The sequence below is a fragment of the Astyanax mexicanus genome, chromosome 14, assembly GCF_023375975.1.
Source record: "Astyanax mexicanus isolate ESR-SI-001 chromosome 14, AstMex3_surface, whole genome shotgun sequence".
Classification (NCBI taxonomy): domain Eukaryota; kingdom Metazoa; phylum Chordata; class Actinopteri; order Characiformes; family Acestrorhamphidae; genus Astyanax; species Astyanax mexicanus.
Window position 1 is genome coordinate 46,451,542 of NC_064421.1, and position 14,544 is coordinate 46,466,085.

General features: G+C 37.1%; 2 protein-coding genes across 2 annotated transcripts in view; one reads left to right on the forward strand and one right to left on the reverse strand.

The window, feature by feature from the left end:
• Positions 1 to 531: 531 nt before the first annotated feature.
• On the forward strand, positions 532 to 6,446 carry grem1b (gremlin 1b). Its single transcript, XM_007257924.4, has 2 exons — positions 532 to 867; positions 5,819 to 6,446. Exon 2 carries the CDS (start codon positions 5,820 to 5,822, stop codon positions 6,420 to 6,422), a length of 603 nt encoding a protein of 200 aa, XP_007257986.2. The 5' UTR covers positions 532 to 867; position 5,819; the 3' UTR covers positions 6,423 to 6,446.
• A 3,372-nt stretch (positions 6,447 to 9,818) lies between these two features.
• The window catches only part of LOC103030398 (formin-1), a 104,417-nt gene continuing 99,691 nt past the window's right edge, over positions 9,819 to 14,544 (reverse strand). Inside the window, exons 18-19 of the mRNA XM_022672594.2 lie at positions 12,620 to 12,701; positions 9,819 to 12,491 (exon numbers count right to left, since the gene is read on the reverse strand). Coding sequence (XP_022528315.2) covers positions 12,441 to 12,491; positions 12,620 to 12,701 — 133 coding nt within the window. The 3' untranslated portion in view covers positions 9,819 to 12,440. The remainder of the gene's footprint in view (positions 12,492 to 12,619; positions 12,702 to 14,544) is intronic.

The following is a 14,544-nucleotide window of genomic DNA, read 5'->3' on the forward strand; positions in this document are numbered from 1 at the left end:
GTGAGCAGGGCTCTCTAGGAATAAACTGAGATCTGTAGGAGTGAACTGAGGTCTATAAGAGTGAGCTTAGGTCTGTAGGAGTGAGTGGGACTTTCTAGGAATAAACTGAGATCTGTAGGAGTGAACTGAGGTCTATAAGAGTGAGCTTAGGTCTGTAAAAGTGAATTTAGGTCTGTAGGAGTGAGCAGGGCTCTCTAGGAATAAACTGTAAGTAGGAGTGAACTTTTAGGAGTGAACTGAGATCTATAATAGTGAACACAGGTCTGAAAGAGTGACCTGAGACCTGTAAGAGTAAGCTGGCCCCTGTAGGAGTGATGTCTGTGAATGAGATCTGTAAGTGTGAACTGAGTAGGAGTGATCTGAATGAGCTCTACAAGAGTGATCTGAGAGTGAACTGTGCTCTGTAAGAGTGAGACAAGCTCTGAATAAAGTGGCAGCCTGTTTCTTCCTCTCACTCTAGACCTTCATCATCCTCCTCCTCCTCCTCCTCACACTCTCCTCCTTGGCTCCCAGCTTGTCTGCGGGGTGTGTGTGTGTGTGTGTGTGGTGAGGAGTAAAGGGGGCGGTAAGTTTGTATTGAGCCAATAACAGGGAGGGGAGCGGAGTGTCCGGCTCAGCTGGCAGATATTTAAAAAGGAGGCAGTGGAGCTCTGCTGCAGTCTGGATTAAACCCTCTTACTCTCTATCTCTCCATCTCTCTCTATCTCTCCATCTCTATTCATCTCTGTCTCACACACACACACAAGTTTAAACACTTTTTTTTTTTGCTTTACACACTTTTTTCCCAGTTTTATTCTCTTTTCTCTCCTCGGACCGCTCCAGAAAGACCCCTTGGTTTGGTTGACAGCGTTCCGGGGACACTGACAGGTGAGAGAGCTCTGAGCATCTTATCTGCACACTGTAAACGTCCACAGCAGCGGCGGCGGCGGCGGGTTTCACAGCCCCTGTGCTGCGGGGGTCCGAGAGCAGGTGCCTGTCTATAGTTTATAAGGGGCTTTTAATTGTTTGGGTTTTTTTTTTATGTTTTTTAAGCTACACTTTATTTGTTGTTGCTGCATTTTGTTTTATTCTTATGAACTTCATACCATGCAGAAAAATCTCAAGTGTCTTTAATCATTTTCTGTAATTAATTGCACTTAAATACTAATTTGGAAGGTTTGTATTTTAGTATTTATTAAATTAATTACTTGTACTTCGACTTAAATACTTTAAATTAGATTCCATACATTGTCTCAGATAATCAGTTTCCGCACATTTTAACCTGGTGTGTAGTAGTGAACCGAGATCTGTCAGAGTAAACTTAGGTCTAAAGGAGTGAGCAGGGCTCTCTAGAAGTGAACTTATGTCTGTAAAAGTGAACTGAGTAACCTTTAGGAGAGTGACCTGAGATCTGTGGAGTGAAATTAGGTCTTCCCTGTAGGAGGGAAATGAGTAAACTTTAGAAGAGTGACCTGGTCTTTAGTCATTTTATTTAGTTTAATTGGACTTAAATACTAATTTGGAAGCTTTGTACTTCAGTATTTATAAAATTAATTACTTGCACTTTTACTTAAATACTTTTAATTCGATTCCATACATTGTCTTAGATAATCAGTTTCCCGAAATTTTAACCTGGTAAAAACTGTGAAACTACTGACAAATGTTCCACCGCCAACTTCTCTCAGATCTTATTGGTTAATTTTTTACTTTTAACATTTTCCAGAATGTTTAAATGAATGTTAAACTGCGTTCTGACTTCTACTCAGACTCACACTTTTGTAAAAGTAGAGTCTCTGTACTCTTTTCACTCTTTTTTTTGTGTGTTAAATTAAGAACTTCACTGTTCTATAGAAAGCCATTCTATTTATATGATATTATATCAGTAATATTAGCCTTAACTCTAAGTAACTAAATTAACTAAATTCAGTATCTCTATAATGCAGTTTATGCAAGTTTCTACTCTCATTTTAGATTCATCTCAGCTATGGATTTTGTCACTACTAATATTATGAGATCTACAGATCTAAAACAAATTATAAATAGATAAATCTGACTAGTTTTATTACCAGGACCAAACATATCTCATGTAATTCTGACTGATCTAATTGTACCATCGATTAACATATAATTACATTTTCTTATCTTATCTATAATTACAGTTTTTTGGGATTTTAGAGTTGATTCATGGTTAAGTTAGGGTTAGAGGAAAGGTTTAGGTTAAGGTTAGGCTTAGGGTTAGATTTTAGGGTTCATTCATGGCTGAGTTAGGGTTAAAATTAAGGCTAGGTGTAGGGTTCGAGTTCGAGTAACACGCTGTTAAAATAGCGTCAGAGTTTAGGAATAAATCTACACTGATGGGTGTGGTGGTTTGGAAGTGAGGTGTGTTCAGGTAAAATTCTGGCCTGTTTCTATCTTAGTGGTGGGAAATGCAGGTGCGCCACTGACTGAAATGAACCTAGACCACAGTCAATCATCAAGATTTTATTCCTATTTGCGCCGCGCTGTTAAGATACAAACGTAGTCTGATAGATTTTTACACATTAAACTACTTAGTTTAATCTGCAGTCTAAAATTCTTTATCATGACCTCTTAAGAAATTAAGGATAAACACACCTTATTCAAGATAACCTCTTCTAAAACTTCTGGAATCATCTGTGTGAGGTGTGTGAAGATCTCCTACAATAAAGCCTGGAATCCAGAGCTTATATTTTTGTGAAAAGAGCTTTTTATGAGAAAGCAGATCTTCCTAACAGTCTCTGAATGGCTTATATCTTGGTTTTTATCTCCTATTGCTAATTTTTGGTTTTCTGAGCATGAATTTAAGTTTAGCCTTGGACTTAACTGCAATGCTGATGATGCTCCTCTTATAATAAAAGCTCTAGTTTAGCCTATTTAATCCTGTTATTGAAACCAGACATTAGGGTTTAAGGTTATTAAGGCTATTAAGCATGACTTCATTCGAAAACCAAAAATAGGGGTGTTTTATGCTGAGATTGGCCTATTTTGGCCTTTTTTTAATTGCATAATTTATTTTTAAGCAATCATTGGCTTTTATTCCAGTTCTATTCCAGTAATAGTCACAGTTTAGAACTTTTTTCTTTTTACTTTAAATGTCTTTAAATGTTAAAAAGGAGCCCTTGTATGAAGTGTCTGTTCACTACAAGCAGCGTTTTCATCTAACAGCCTTGTTCATGTTCTGGAACATGGAAATTATTATGAATTTTAGTTATTTTCTTATTTATTTTGACTTTAGAGGCAGGTTAGCTTATTTTTCCACATCTCCCGTCAAGTTAATGTGGTATTTCCAAAAGGAATACACACAGTTCTGCACCAGACATTATCAGTGCATTTAACTGTTTAACCCTCCTGTTATGTTACGGGTCAAATTGACACATTTTAAAGTTCTAGGAAGATCTAGGAAAAATAGAGGCTTAAAAAAAAAAAAGAAAAAATAAGAGACTTAATTCAGTTTCTGAATCAGTTTCTCTGATTTTGTTATTTATAGGTTTATGTTTGAGTAAAACAAACATTATTGTTTTGTTCTATAAACTACAGACAACATTTCTCCCAAATTGTCATTATATATAATAAAAATATAGTCATTTAGAGCATTTATTTGCAGAAAATGAGAAATGGCTGAAATAACAAAAAAAAGATGCAGAGCTTTCAGACCTCAAATAATGCAAAGAAAACTTCAGAAAGTTCATATTCATAAAGTTCAGAAATCAATATTTGTTGAATAACCCTGATGGTTTTTAATCACAGTTTTTAATCATGCATCTTGTCATCATGTTCTCCTCCACCAGTCTTACACACTGCTTTTGGATAACTTTATGCTGCTTTACTCCTGGTGCAAAAATTCAAGCAGTTCAGTTTGGTGGTTTGATGGTTTGTGATCATCCATCTTCCTCTTGATTATATTCCAGAGGTTTTTTTTAATTTGTTAAAATCAAAGAAACTCATCATTTTTAAGTATTTCTTTAAGAATTATAATTAAAATACAGTTATTATATTTAATTTATGCAGTTCTGAAAAAAGTGTCAAAATTCACTAAAACCTGCAAAACACAACGCTGTGTTTGTGTTTAATTTTGTTTGGTTTCAGAATCTTACACACTTAGATAAAGTGCACATTGCCGTTGTCCAATGAAAACCATGTATCAAATATATATTTGTGTCTATTTTTAGTTTCTCCATCATGTAGGCCTCTGTACACTGTGTAAATAACTCTGGATGAATAGACCAATTGAAGTGCTCTAAAATTAATTTAAAAACAACATTTTTAATATTTCTTTTTTTATTTTTTTATATTATGGTAGCTTTCAGCTTTCAAGTTTTGAGCATTTTTGACTTTTCCTGTAGAGCCACTACTTTGAAGATATTTTTTTTTCACTGGACAGTGACGTTATACTTCTTGTCTTGGGGAAAAAAAATAAGTAGCCACTTAAAAATGATGAGTTTCTTTGATTTTACCAAATTAAAAACCTCTGGAATATAATCAAGAGGAAGATGGATGATCACAAACCATCAAACCACCAAACTGAACTGCTTGAATTTTTGCACCAGGAGTAAAGCAGCATAAAGTTATCCAAAAGCAGTGTGTAAGACTGGTGGAGGAGAACATGATGCCAAGATGCATGAAAACTGTGATTAAAAATATTGATTTCTGAACTCTTAAAACTTTATGAATATGAACTTTTGTTTTCTTTGCATTATTTGAGGTCTGAAAGCTCTGCATCTTTTTTGTTATTTGAGCCATTTTTCATTTTCTGCAAATAAATGCTTTAAATGACTATATTTATATTTGGAATTTGGGAGAAATGTTGTCTGTAGTTTATAGAATAAAACAACAATGTTCATTTTACTTAAACATAAACCTATAAATAGCAAAATCAGAGAAACTGATGGAATCACAGGAACATGGACATACAGAAAACAAATGCAATCTGATGTTCAGACATACAAAGGAAGAGCAAGAGTTTCCTCTGTTGTACAGGATAAGTTGATCAGAGTTACCAGCCTCAGACACGGCAAGTTTTTCCCACCTAAATGCTTTAGAGTATTTTGGTTTGTTTAAGACTTTTAAGTTACTACATGATTCTTTATGCGTTCCTTCATAGTCTGAATCACTTTACTATTCATTTATAATGTAGGAAAAAAGTAAAAAGATTTAATGAGATGGTGTGTCCAAACGTTTGACTGGTACTTTATATATTTAATGTAAGTAAAGTGTAATACATTCCCAGCTGGCATTTCAACGTTGAATTAACATTGGATGTGGTGTTGATTTTGAAAGGTGAATCAATGTTGATATGACAATGTTGTTTCAATGTTGTATGTTTCTTTAAACCATTGCCCACTAAACTAGAACATTCCCATGATTAACAGAGGTAAGGTGAGGAATTGGTGCCAAATTAGAAAGCAGTTACTGCAAATTGAAATAAAACCACTTTTTCATCCCTCCATTATTTTTTTCCATTGTTATTTTTTTAATTATATGGTGATAAAGTGTAAAATGTTAATTCAAAAGGCAGAAGGTTGAGGACATTATGTTGATTCAACGTTAAAATGTTAACGTTTGCACAACTATTTAACATTAAATTTTATTTCAACATTGTTTCAACGATGACAACATTTAATGTCAAACAACATTGTTTTAATGTATTAGGGAAGGAAAAATAAAAATGTATTAAATGCAGTGCTTTTACTATCTGTTCACCTGCTGTGTGAAAAATCTAAATCGAATTGGATTCGCTTCAGTTTAGTATAGTGTGAACGTAACATTGTCTCTTCTCGTGCCTCGTGAGCTCTGACCGACTGTATGTCACTGTTGCTTTCAGGATGGCGGGAGTCGCGCGCCTCCTCTGTGCGGTGCTGCTGCTCGTCTCGGCGTTGACGTGGCGCGTGGCGGACGCCAAGGGCAACCGGGGCTCGCAGGGCGCGATACCTCACCCGGCTAAGAGCAGCGCAAACGAGTCGGAGCGCCGCCGCGCCTCCTCCTCACCTTCATCATCCTCCTCCTCTTCATCATCATCATCATCATCAGCATCCTCTTCATCCTCAGCATCTTCCTCCTCCCCCTCCGCCTCCTCCGCCGAGGAGGTGCTGGAGTCGAGCCAGGAGGCGCTGCACGTGACGGAGCGCCGCTACCTGAAGCGCGACTGGTGCAAGACGCAGCCGCTGAAGCAGACGCTGCACGAGGAGGGGTGCACGAGCCTCACCATCATCAACCGCTTCTGCTACGGCCAGTGCAACTCCTTCTACATCCCGCGGCACGTGCGCGCCGAGGAGGAGGGCGCCTTCCAGTCGTGCTCCTTCTGCAAGCCGCGCCGCTTCACCACCATGACCTACACCCTCAACTGCCCCGACCTGCAGCCCCCCACCAAGAAGAAGCGCGTGCAGCGCGTAAAACAGTGCCGCTGCATCTCCATAGACCTGGACTGAGGACCGAGGCTAAACCACCCCCCCCCCCCCCCCCCCCCCCCGGCCGTTGAAGGGAGACATTGGCGGGGATGTGGGGGGTGCTGGTGGGGGGGACTGGTGGGAGGGTGGGGGTTTCCTACCGAACTGAATCTAAACTTCAGCAACAGAGGAGACCGAGAATAGAAGAGCCTATAAAGAAAAGGGCTGTGTCCTAAATTGAGTCCGTATGTCTGTACTGGTAGTGAGCTACCATCTATTGAACAGCAACCCAGAGAATATTACCTGTTGCACAAACACTCACTCATTCACTCACGCATAAACATGCAAGACAAACACACCAGTGCACACTTATTTCTGCAGTTGTCCAGATTTACAAACATTCTTTTTGAACTTTTTGAAGTGAGAGACCAAAGGAACAAAAAGTCCTAAAAAAAAAAAAAAAAAAAAAAAAAAAAAACGCTCTTGCACAATCCTTTAAACACGGGGGGTCGGCAATAGCATGAAACATCTGACCCGTGGCCGTGAGGTAGTTTGAACTATAATGAACAATAATGGAAAAAAAATAAAATTAAAAAAAGCTTCTCTGGTGAGCTTTTGTTTACATGCCTCCCCTGTCTCTCTCTGTCACGCTCAGCGTGACTTTAGTTTCCACCCGTTCTCATTTTTCCACACTTTCTTGCGCTCACTATCTCCTTATAAGGGGATACGTCCCAATTCTCTAGCCGTGGCAGCGGTAGTGTATTGGACAGCGACCCTGATGACACCCTGGCGTGTTTATTTATTTATTTTTTCCTTTTTTCTTGCTTTGAGATCGACTGTTCTGCATCTGGGTTCAACAACCCTCTGGGCTGGAGAGCTACTCTGTATCACTCCATACCATTACGCTTCCATACCATTTTACAAAACAGAAACGTAGTGGCTTGGAAAATATCTGGCCCGCGGCCAAACTTAATTGCTGACCCCTGCTCTACACTCAGCAGTCAACCAGCAAATGACCGGAAAAAGACGTGTCTACCTGGAGAACCCGGGACAGTCAATAATATGTATTGCCAATACCAATATGCCAATACCATATTCTAGATCAGGGGTGTACAAACTTTTGAAGTGGGAGACCAAAGGACCAAAAAGTCCTAAAAAAAAATTGCCCCCAAATATTTTAATTTATATGCTGTGTTCAGAATCGATCCCTATTAGCCTATAGGAAAGTGCACTATATGGACAATGTTATAGTGCTTATCAAAATTTTCCTTGTATACCATAATGCAATGCGGTACTGTTGTTTCAGACATCCTCGATTGGTTTTATATTATTTTCTAATTTTCTCATACTGTGATTTTTGGGTTTTCGTTGGCTGTAATCATCAGCATCAACAATAAAAGAAATAAACCCTATAATATAGATAGTCATCTATATTTTTACATGTAGGGGATGGTTAATAGGGCACAGTTTTGCACACAGTATATTAAAATAAAATAACTTAAAGCTGTCTTTAAATTCTGAAAACAAAAACAAAAATATATCTAGTCCCTCAGCATAAATAGTTTATATAAAAATATTATTCCTACATCACTTTCTGTCTCTCATTGACAGAGGGTGCATCCCAATTGTGCACTAATTACTAATACTAGCTAGTTTTTGAGTATGTTGTGTAAGTTGTGTATAAGTTAGGTATAAGTTAGTATACTATATTTTTAATTAGTTAATTAATTTGTTTGTTTGCATGTATCATATCCACACTCAAAAACGACCTATTTTGAGTATGTATCCACGATACATGAGCGTGGATAGGAATAATGCAAACAAACAAATGAATTCATTCATTAAAAATATAGTATGTTCATATTTTGTGTACTGTACTAACCTGTCAAACATGCACAATCAGGATTAGTATATAGTATATAAAAGTAACATATAAGTACCATATAGTATTAGTGGGTGGTATGCCATTGGGATGCAGTGAATATTTTTAAAAGAGCTCTTCTACCATCAAATAAACATTTAATCGTCCAAATGTTGTCAAAAAAAAAAACAAGCAAACAAATATTTTCTCTTGCTGAGTAAATGCAGGTTTTCTGCAATGGTTTTGGGCATCCCTTTTCTAGAGACTTTTTTTTTCTACAGGTTTCTACAACATGCCAGCAGCAAGCATTCCCGTTAGTTTGTGTTTGTTCAGTCGGTGTACTCTGGCCTAAAGTGAACTACATGTACTGGAACATTCTGGCCTTGAGTTCACGCTTTGCGGCTTGTGGTGTTGCTCACTTGTTCATTAAGACTGATTGAGACAGATGATTATGAATGAAGTTACAGTTCAGTTACACACATATATATATATATATATATATATATATATATATATATATATATACAAGGACGCTTTATACAATCAACACTCAACACTCTGCACAATCTTTTACACTCAGCAATCAACCAAACAGCAAGTGACAGGAAACGGACGTCCACCTGGAGGACCTGGGACAGTCAATTACATGTATTATATGTATTGCATCTTTGCGAGACGGGTAGTTGTGGACATTTATTGTGTTAATATTCTTCCCTGAATTAAAAATAAAATATGTTTTCAATTTGTGGAACTTTGGGCTATGAACTCTGTGATCATGGGCGGGGCTACTGGCAAATCTCCGATGCCAGACTGCAGTAAATTATAATGAAATTAATTATAATGAAAGCACAGTGCTAGTACAACTGTAATGCTGATTTTGAGCTTATAAATATCTAATTTTGCCGCCAATTATTATTTTTTTTATTCAGACAATTGTTTTTTTTTTCCAGCATTTTATTATTTACTCAGTAAAGGGGCGTTTTCCAGTGTAGCAAAGTAAATTACTTGTGTCAAAATGTACTTGAGTACAAGTAAAATGACCTATTTTAAAAACTACTTTAAAAATGACAAATTAATCATAAAATCTACTCAATTACAGTAACTTGAGTAAATGTAATTCATTACTTTCCACCTCTGGTAATGCGTTACTCTAATCTAATCTGTCCATTTTTCCAGTAATGAGAAATCTAACTCGTTAATATGTCCAATCCAGTAATCAGATTAAAGTTACCTATTTAAGTAATTTTGCATGGCTTTTTTTTTTTTTTTTTTTATAATCTTCGTAGTACTTTTGTCTGTATGAATTTGTAAATGGTAGCCCGTGGCCATATATATATATATATATGCAGTATGTATACGTCTGCCATATGTTGCCACCCCAGAAATATTTGTCTAGATCTGCCCCTGTCTGTGATCCCAAAAAGTGGATGTCAGGAGTTCAGGGAGCGTGAGATCATCATTTATCATTTTCACACATGGATTAAGAGAGTTCACCACAGAGTCCAGACCTCAGTGTTTTTTACATTCTAAAAGCAGAGTATTTTAAATATATAAAAAATATAAAAATAAATAGCATCTGCACCAGATTGTGTTCTTTATTTTTATAACAGAGTGGGTTTTTTCTCAAACCATAAAAATACAAAATGCCACCACTTCCTACCACTTACTTCATTCTGTGCCATTCTTTCACTGATAAATCTCTCAGTGCTGTAGAAAAAAAAAGCAGAACCAAACTCAACAACAAGGAATGACTGGAAAGGAAAGTGTATGTTTATGGTAAAGCAAAAAAAGGGGCTCCTTATTACCAGCATGAATTGCACCTTATGAAGTGTGAGAGACTAGTATTTATTTGCTGATGTGCAAATAAATATCTTCAAAATGTTCACTTTCACAAAAAACTATACATTTTAGTGGAATTCAGTGTAAAAAAAAAGGAAAACACATTTTTTACAGGTGCAATCAACATAAAATTTGATTTTTTTTTTGGGAGAGCTTATATAAAAAGTTAAAAATAAATGTGACTGGCTGTTTCTACTCTACAGACTCTGATAGACTCTGATAAAGTGATACAGACAGCTTTAAATTCACCATTTCCACAGAAACCTCACCAAACCCCTCGGAACAGATCTCATCCGCATTTCAATCCAATAAAAATGTTTGTAGAATTATTAAACTAATAAATAAAACCTAGATATGAATAAAATGTTCCCCTTATCAAGCATTTTCCCAAACATTTAGGCTCTTTTTAGTCTCTAACCGTGCCAGCAGATTCAAAAAGGCAAAAAATGACAAGCAGATTAGGCCAATTTACATTTTGGTAATGATGAGAAATTCAGCATCAATTAAGGCATCAATGAATTTGCCTATGTCTAATTACAAATATATATATATTTAAATATCTATTTATCTATCTATTATTAGTATAAGCTACTGTTATATATTTAAATACTAGATTTGAACATATCACTCTAAACACAACCACAACCAATATTGAATATTCAAAATAAATAAACTCTATTTTATACAGGCTATGTGGGCTCCACTACCGCTTCACAGGAAGAAGGAGACTGACTGCATAGACAGAGAGAGAAAGTGACGTGCCGGAAAGGTTCACCACACTCGATCGGGCATCAATCAAGTGGTAAAATAAAGGCTGCTGCCGCGAGCAGGAAAGTGCAACACGTGTTACGGGTTAAGTGGTCGCAAAATAATTAGTCGTGAAAAAAGGCAGAACAATCTAAACCCACTCTGGCTGTTCACATAGATTAAAAAAATAAATATATCAGGACCTTTTCTGGTCATTTGAGGTGTGTAATATCTTATTTTCTATGTGTGGTAGATGGACAAAAAAGAAAAGCTTTACAAATCTGCCAATTTACATTCTTTTTTTTAGTTTTCTTTTCTCTTTAAATGTTGTATATCTTTATAACTAGAGATGTTTTTGCTTTTCCAGTGTTCAATAAATACAGCTCTGGAATAAAATAAGAAACCACTTAAAAATGATTAATTTCTTTGATTTTACCAAATTTAAAAGCTCTGGAATATAATCAAGAGGAAGATGGATGATCACAAACCATCAAACCACCAAACTGAACTGCTTGAATTTTTGCACCAGGAGTAAAGCAGCATAAAGTTATCAGCCAAAAGCAGTGTGTAAGACTGGTGGAGGAGAACATGATGCCAAGATGAATGTAAAAACTGTGATTAAAAACCAGGGTTATTCCACCAAATATTGATTTCTGAACTCTTAAATATTTATAAATATGAACTTGTTTTCTTTGCACTATTTCTCATTTTTTGCAAATAAATGCTCTAAATGACAATATTTTTATTTGGAATTTGGGAAAAATGTTCAACAATGTTTAATTTTACCTAAATATATATCTATAAATAGCAAAATCAGAAATTTAAATGGTCTCTTATTTTTTTCTAGAGCTGCATATATAATTAGTAGTCTTTTAATAGCCTTTTCTCCGGAGAACAAGATAAAAAATAACATATAGGCAACTCGATTTTTTCAGTGGAGAAAAAGTAAGAAAAAATATGTTTCATTTTGTTCAGTTTTGGACAAAAAAGTCATTTTTGTCATAGTGTATTCTTGATTTTTTTTTCTTTTTTTATTGAGTGTTTTGTCATATCGCCAAGAGAGAATTATCATTATTTTAGGGCCAAATAATGTTTATTATTGTCGTAAGTTCTGTTATTTGTGACCCTTATTGTAAAGTGTTATCTAATATTTGACACATCACCTCTTCTTTAAGATTGTTAAGATCTGTGTATTATTTTATAGCATCATCAATGCCCTCATCATCATCAACACGTCTGGAGCAGAACTACAGACGTCTTACCTGTCTGTCTTCACCCGAGTGAGGTTTACCTGGTATTATCTTTTGGTTTATTTAAGGTGTTTGCTACAACAAGTGTGATTAACCTGTATTCACCTCTCAGCAGCACCTTTTTAAAAGGATCTACTGCAGAAGCAAATTGCTTGTGATATGTCCAATTCCTCAGAGTCCTTATCGTAGTGATGAGGAGAGACGTTAGCAGTCCAACAGTATCTGAAGTCCCGCAGTAGAGCAGTCCCGCCACCATTGATTGTCCTTCCGCAATAGAGGAAATGTCCCGTCTCACGTCTCCCCTGCTGTAATGGACCGTGTGTCAGATTCACTGCCGTCTGCTTTAAAGTAGGTGAGGAAACTTCAGCTGGAGGATACGCTCACACTCGCTTCTTTCTGCCTCAGTCTCTCCTTCTGTAATAATGAAAATATTTGTATTTAAATAATCTTCAAATAAAATAATTCCTCAACAAATCGTAAACACAGTTTAAGATCTAAAGCCGAGTCCAGTCTAATCTAACTAGTGTGGCTCCTGAACTCACCAGGCTGTTGGCGTTGACCTTCTTTGTCTCGACTCTCTTCTCAGCTGTGATCTTCTGAACATTTAACTGAGCTTCTTTTAGTCTAGAAAACAAAACACAAAGCTGTTAATCACACCTGCCAATAGACATATAGGTAGGTAAATAAGTAGGTAGGTGGGTAGGTAGATAGGTGGGTAGGTAGATAGGTGGGTAGGTAGATAGGTAGGTACGAAGATAGGTAGGTAGGTAGATAGATAGGAAGGTACGTAAGTAGATAGGTGGGTAGGTAGGTAGATAGGTAGGTATGAAGGTAGGTAGGTAGGTAGGTAGATAGGTGGGTAGGTAGGTATGAAGGTAGGTAGGTAGGTAGGTAGATAGGTGGGTAGGTAGGTATGAAGGTAGGTAGGTAGGTAGGTAGATAGGTGGGTAGGTAGGTAAGTAGGTAGATAGGAAGGCACGTAGGTAGATAGGTGGGTGGGTAGGTAGGTAGATAGGTAGGTATGAAGGTAGGTAGGTAGATAGGTGGGTAGGTAGGTTGGTATAGAAGCAGGTAAATATGTGGGTAGGTAGATAAGTAGGTAGGTAGGTAGGTAAATAGGTGGGTAGGTAGATAGGTAGGTTGGTTGGTAAGTAGGTAGATAGGAAGGTACGTAGGTAGACAGGTGGGTAGGTAGGTAGAAAGGTGGGTGGGTAGGTAGATAGGTAGGTAGGTTGGTAAGTAGGTAGATAGGAAGGTACGTAGGTAGATAGGTAGATAGGTAGGTAGGTTGGTAAGTAGGTAGATAGGAAGGTACGTAGGTAGATAGGTAGGTAGATAGGTAGGTAGGTTGGTAAGTAGGTAGATAGGAAAGTAGATAGTTAGGTAGGTAGGTAGATAAGTAGGTAGATAGATACGTAGATAAGTAGGTAGGTAGGTAAGTAGGTAGCTAGATAGGTATCTAGATAGTAAGGTAGATAGGTAGGTAGGTTGGTAGGTAGATAGATAGATAGATAGATAGATAGATAGATAGATAGATAGATAGATAGATAGATAGATAGATAGATAGATAGATAGATAGATAGATAGATAGATAGATAGATAGATAGATAGATTTCCCAGGGAAATCATTAAGGGTTAAGAAAAGGATGGTCTAATATAAATGCCACTCATCATGAGGCCCACACATTTAAGGACCTTTAAGGATTATATGTATTCTTGTAGTAACTGATAACATGATCAGTATATATCATCAGATATTTAGGAAACATGCTGAGTTTAAGCACTGACCCTTATTTTTCTTATTGGAACTATGTGTATAGTTTTTCATTTCAATATATTTAAATGCTTATGTTTACCTATTTCTGTATGATATTTTACACAAATTAAAACATAGAACATCAATACTATGTACTGTCTACTTAGGTTGGACAAAAAAGCTATATGAATGTAAGAAACTGCTGCACACCTGCTATAAATTATGATATATACTTTTAATAAATGTGATGAGAAGGAGGCTTGGAAACCGAAGTGTCAAATTCAGCTCAGTGTGCATCTTTAAATCATCCTTATACTGACAGTAATCTCCCTCCGCATATAATTCCAGCGCAGAGAGCAGTTTAAAAGGCGTCCCGGCTAAAGGCAGCGCTGCCTTTAACAGCCTCCCGTACTACACCAGTAAAGCCAGGGGGCCGTGGAGAGAGGTGCTGTCCCCCCAGTGGGATGCCCCCCTAAGTGGACGCCACAGGTTAGGGGCGATGTCATAAATCTGGGCTCAGGCTTTGACACTGTACTACAGGCTGCGGGCCCAAACTGCCGCCTTCAGCTTTGATGCCCCTCAGGCCTTAAAAAGCAAAAGCACTTTATTTTTATTTGTTCTTACAGAATTCACTCCGGCTCTCCGTGGGCAATTCACTGAGTGCTGAGCGCTGCAGAGGAGAGGCTGAGGGTCTGGCATGTGTTAAGGGGC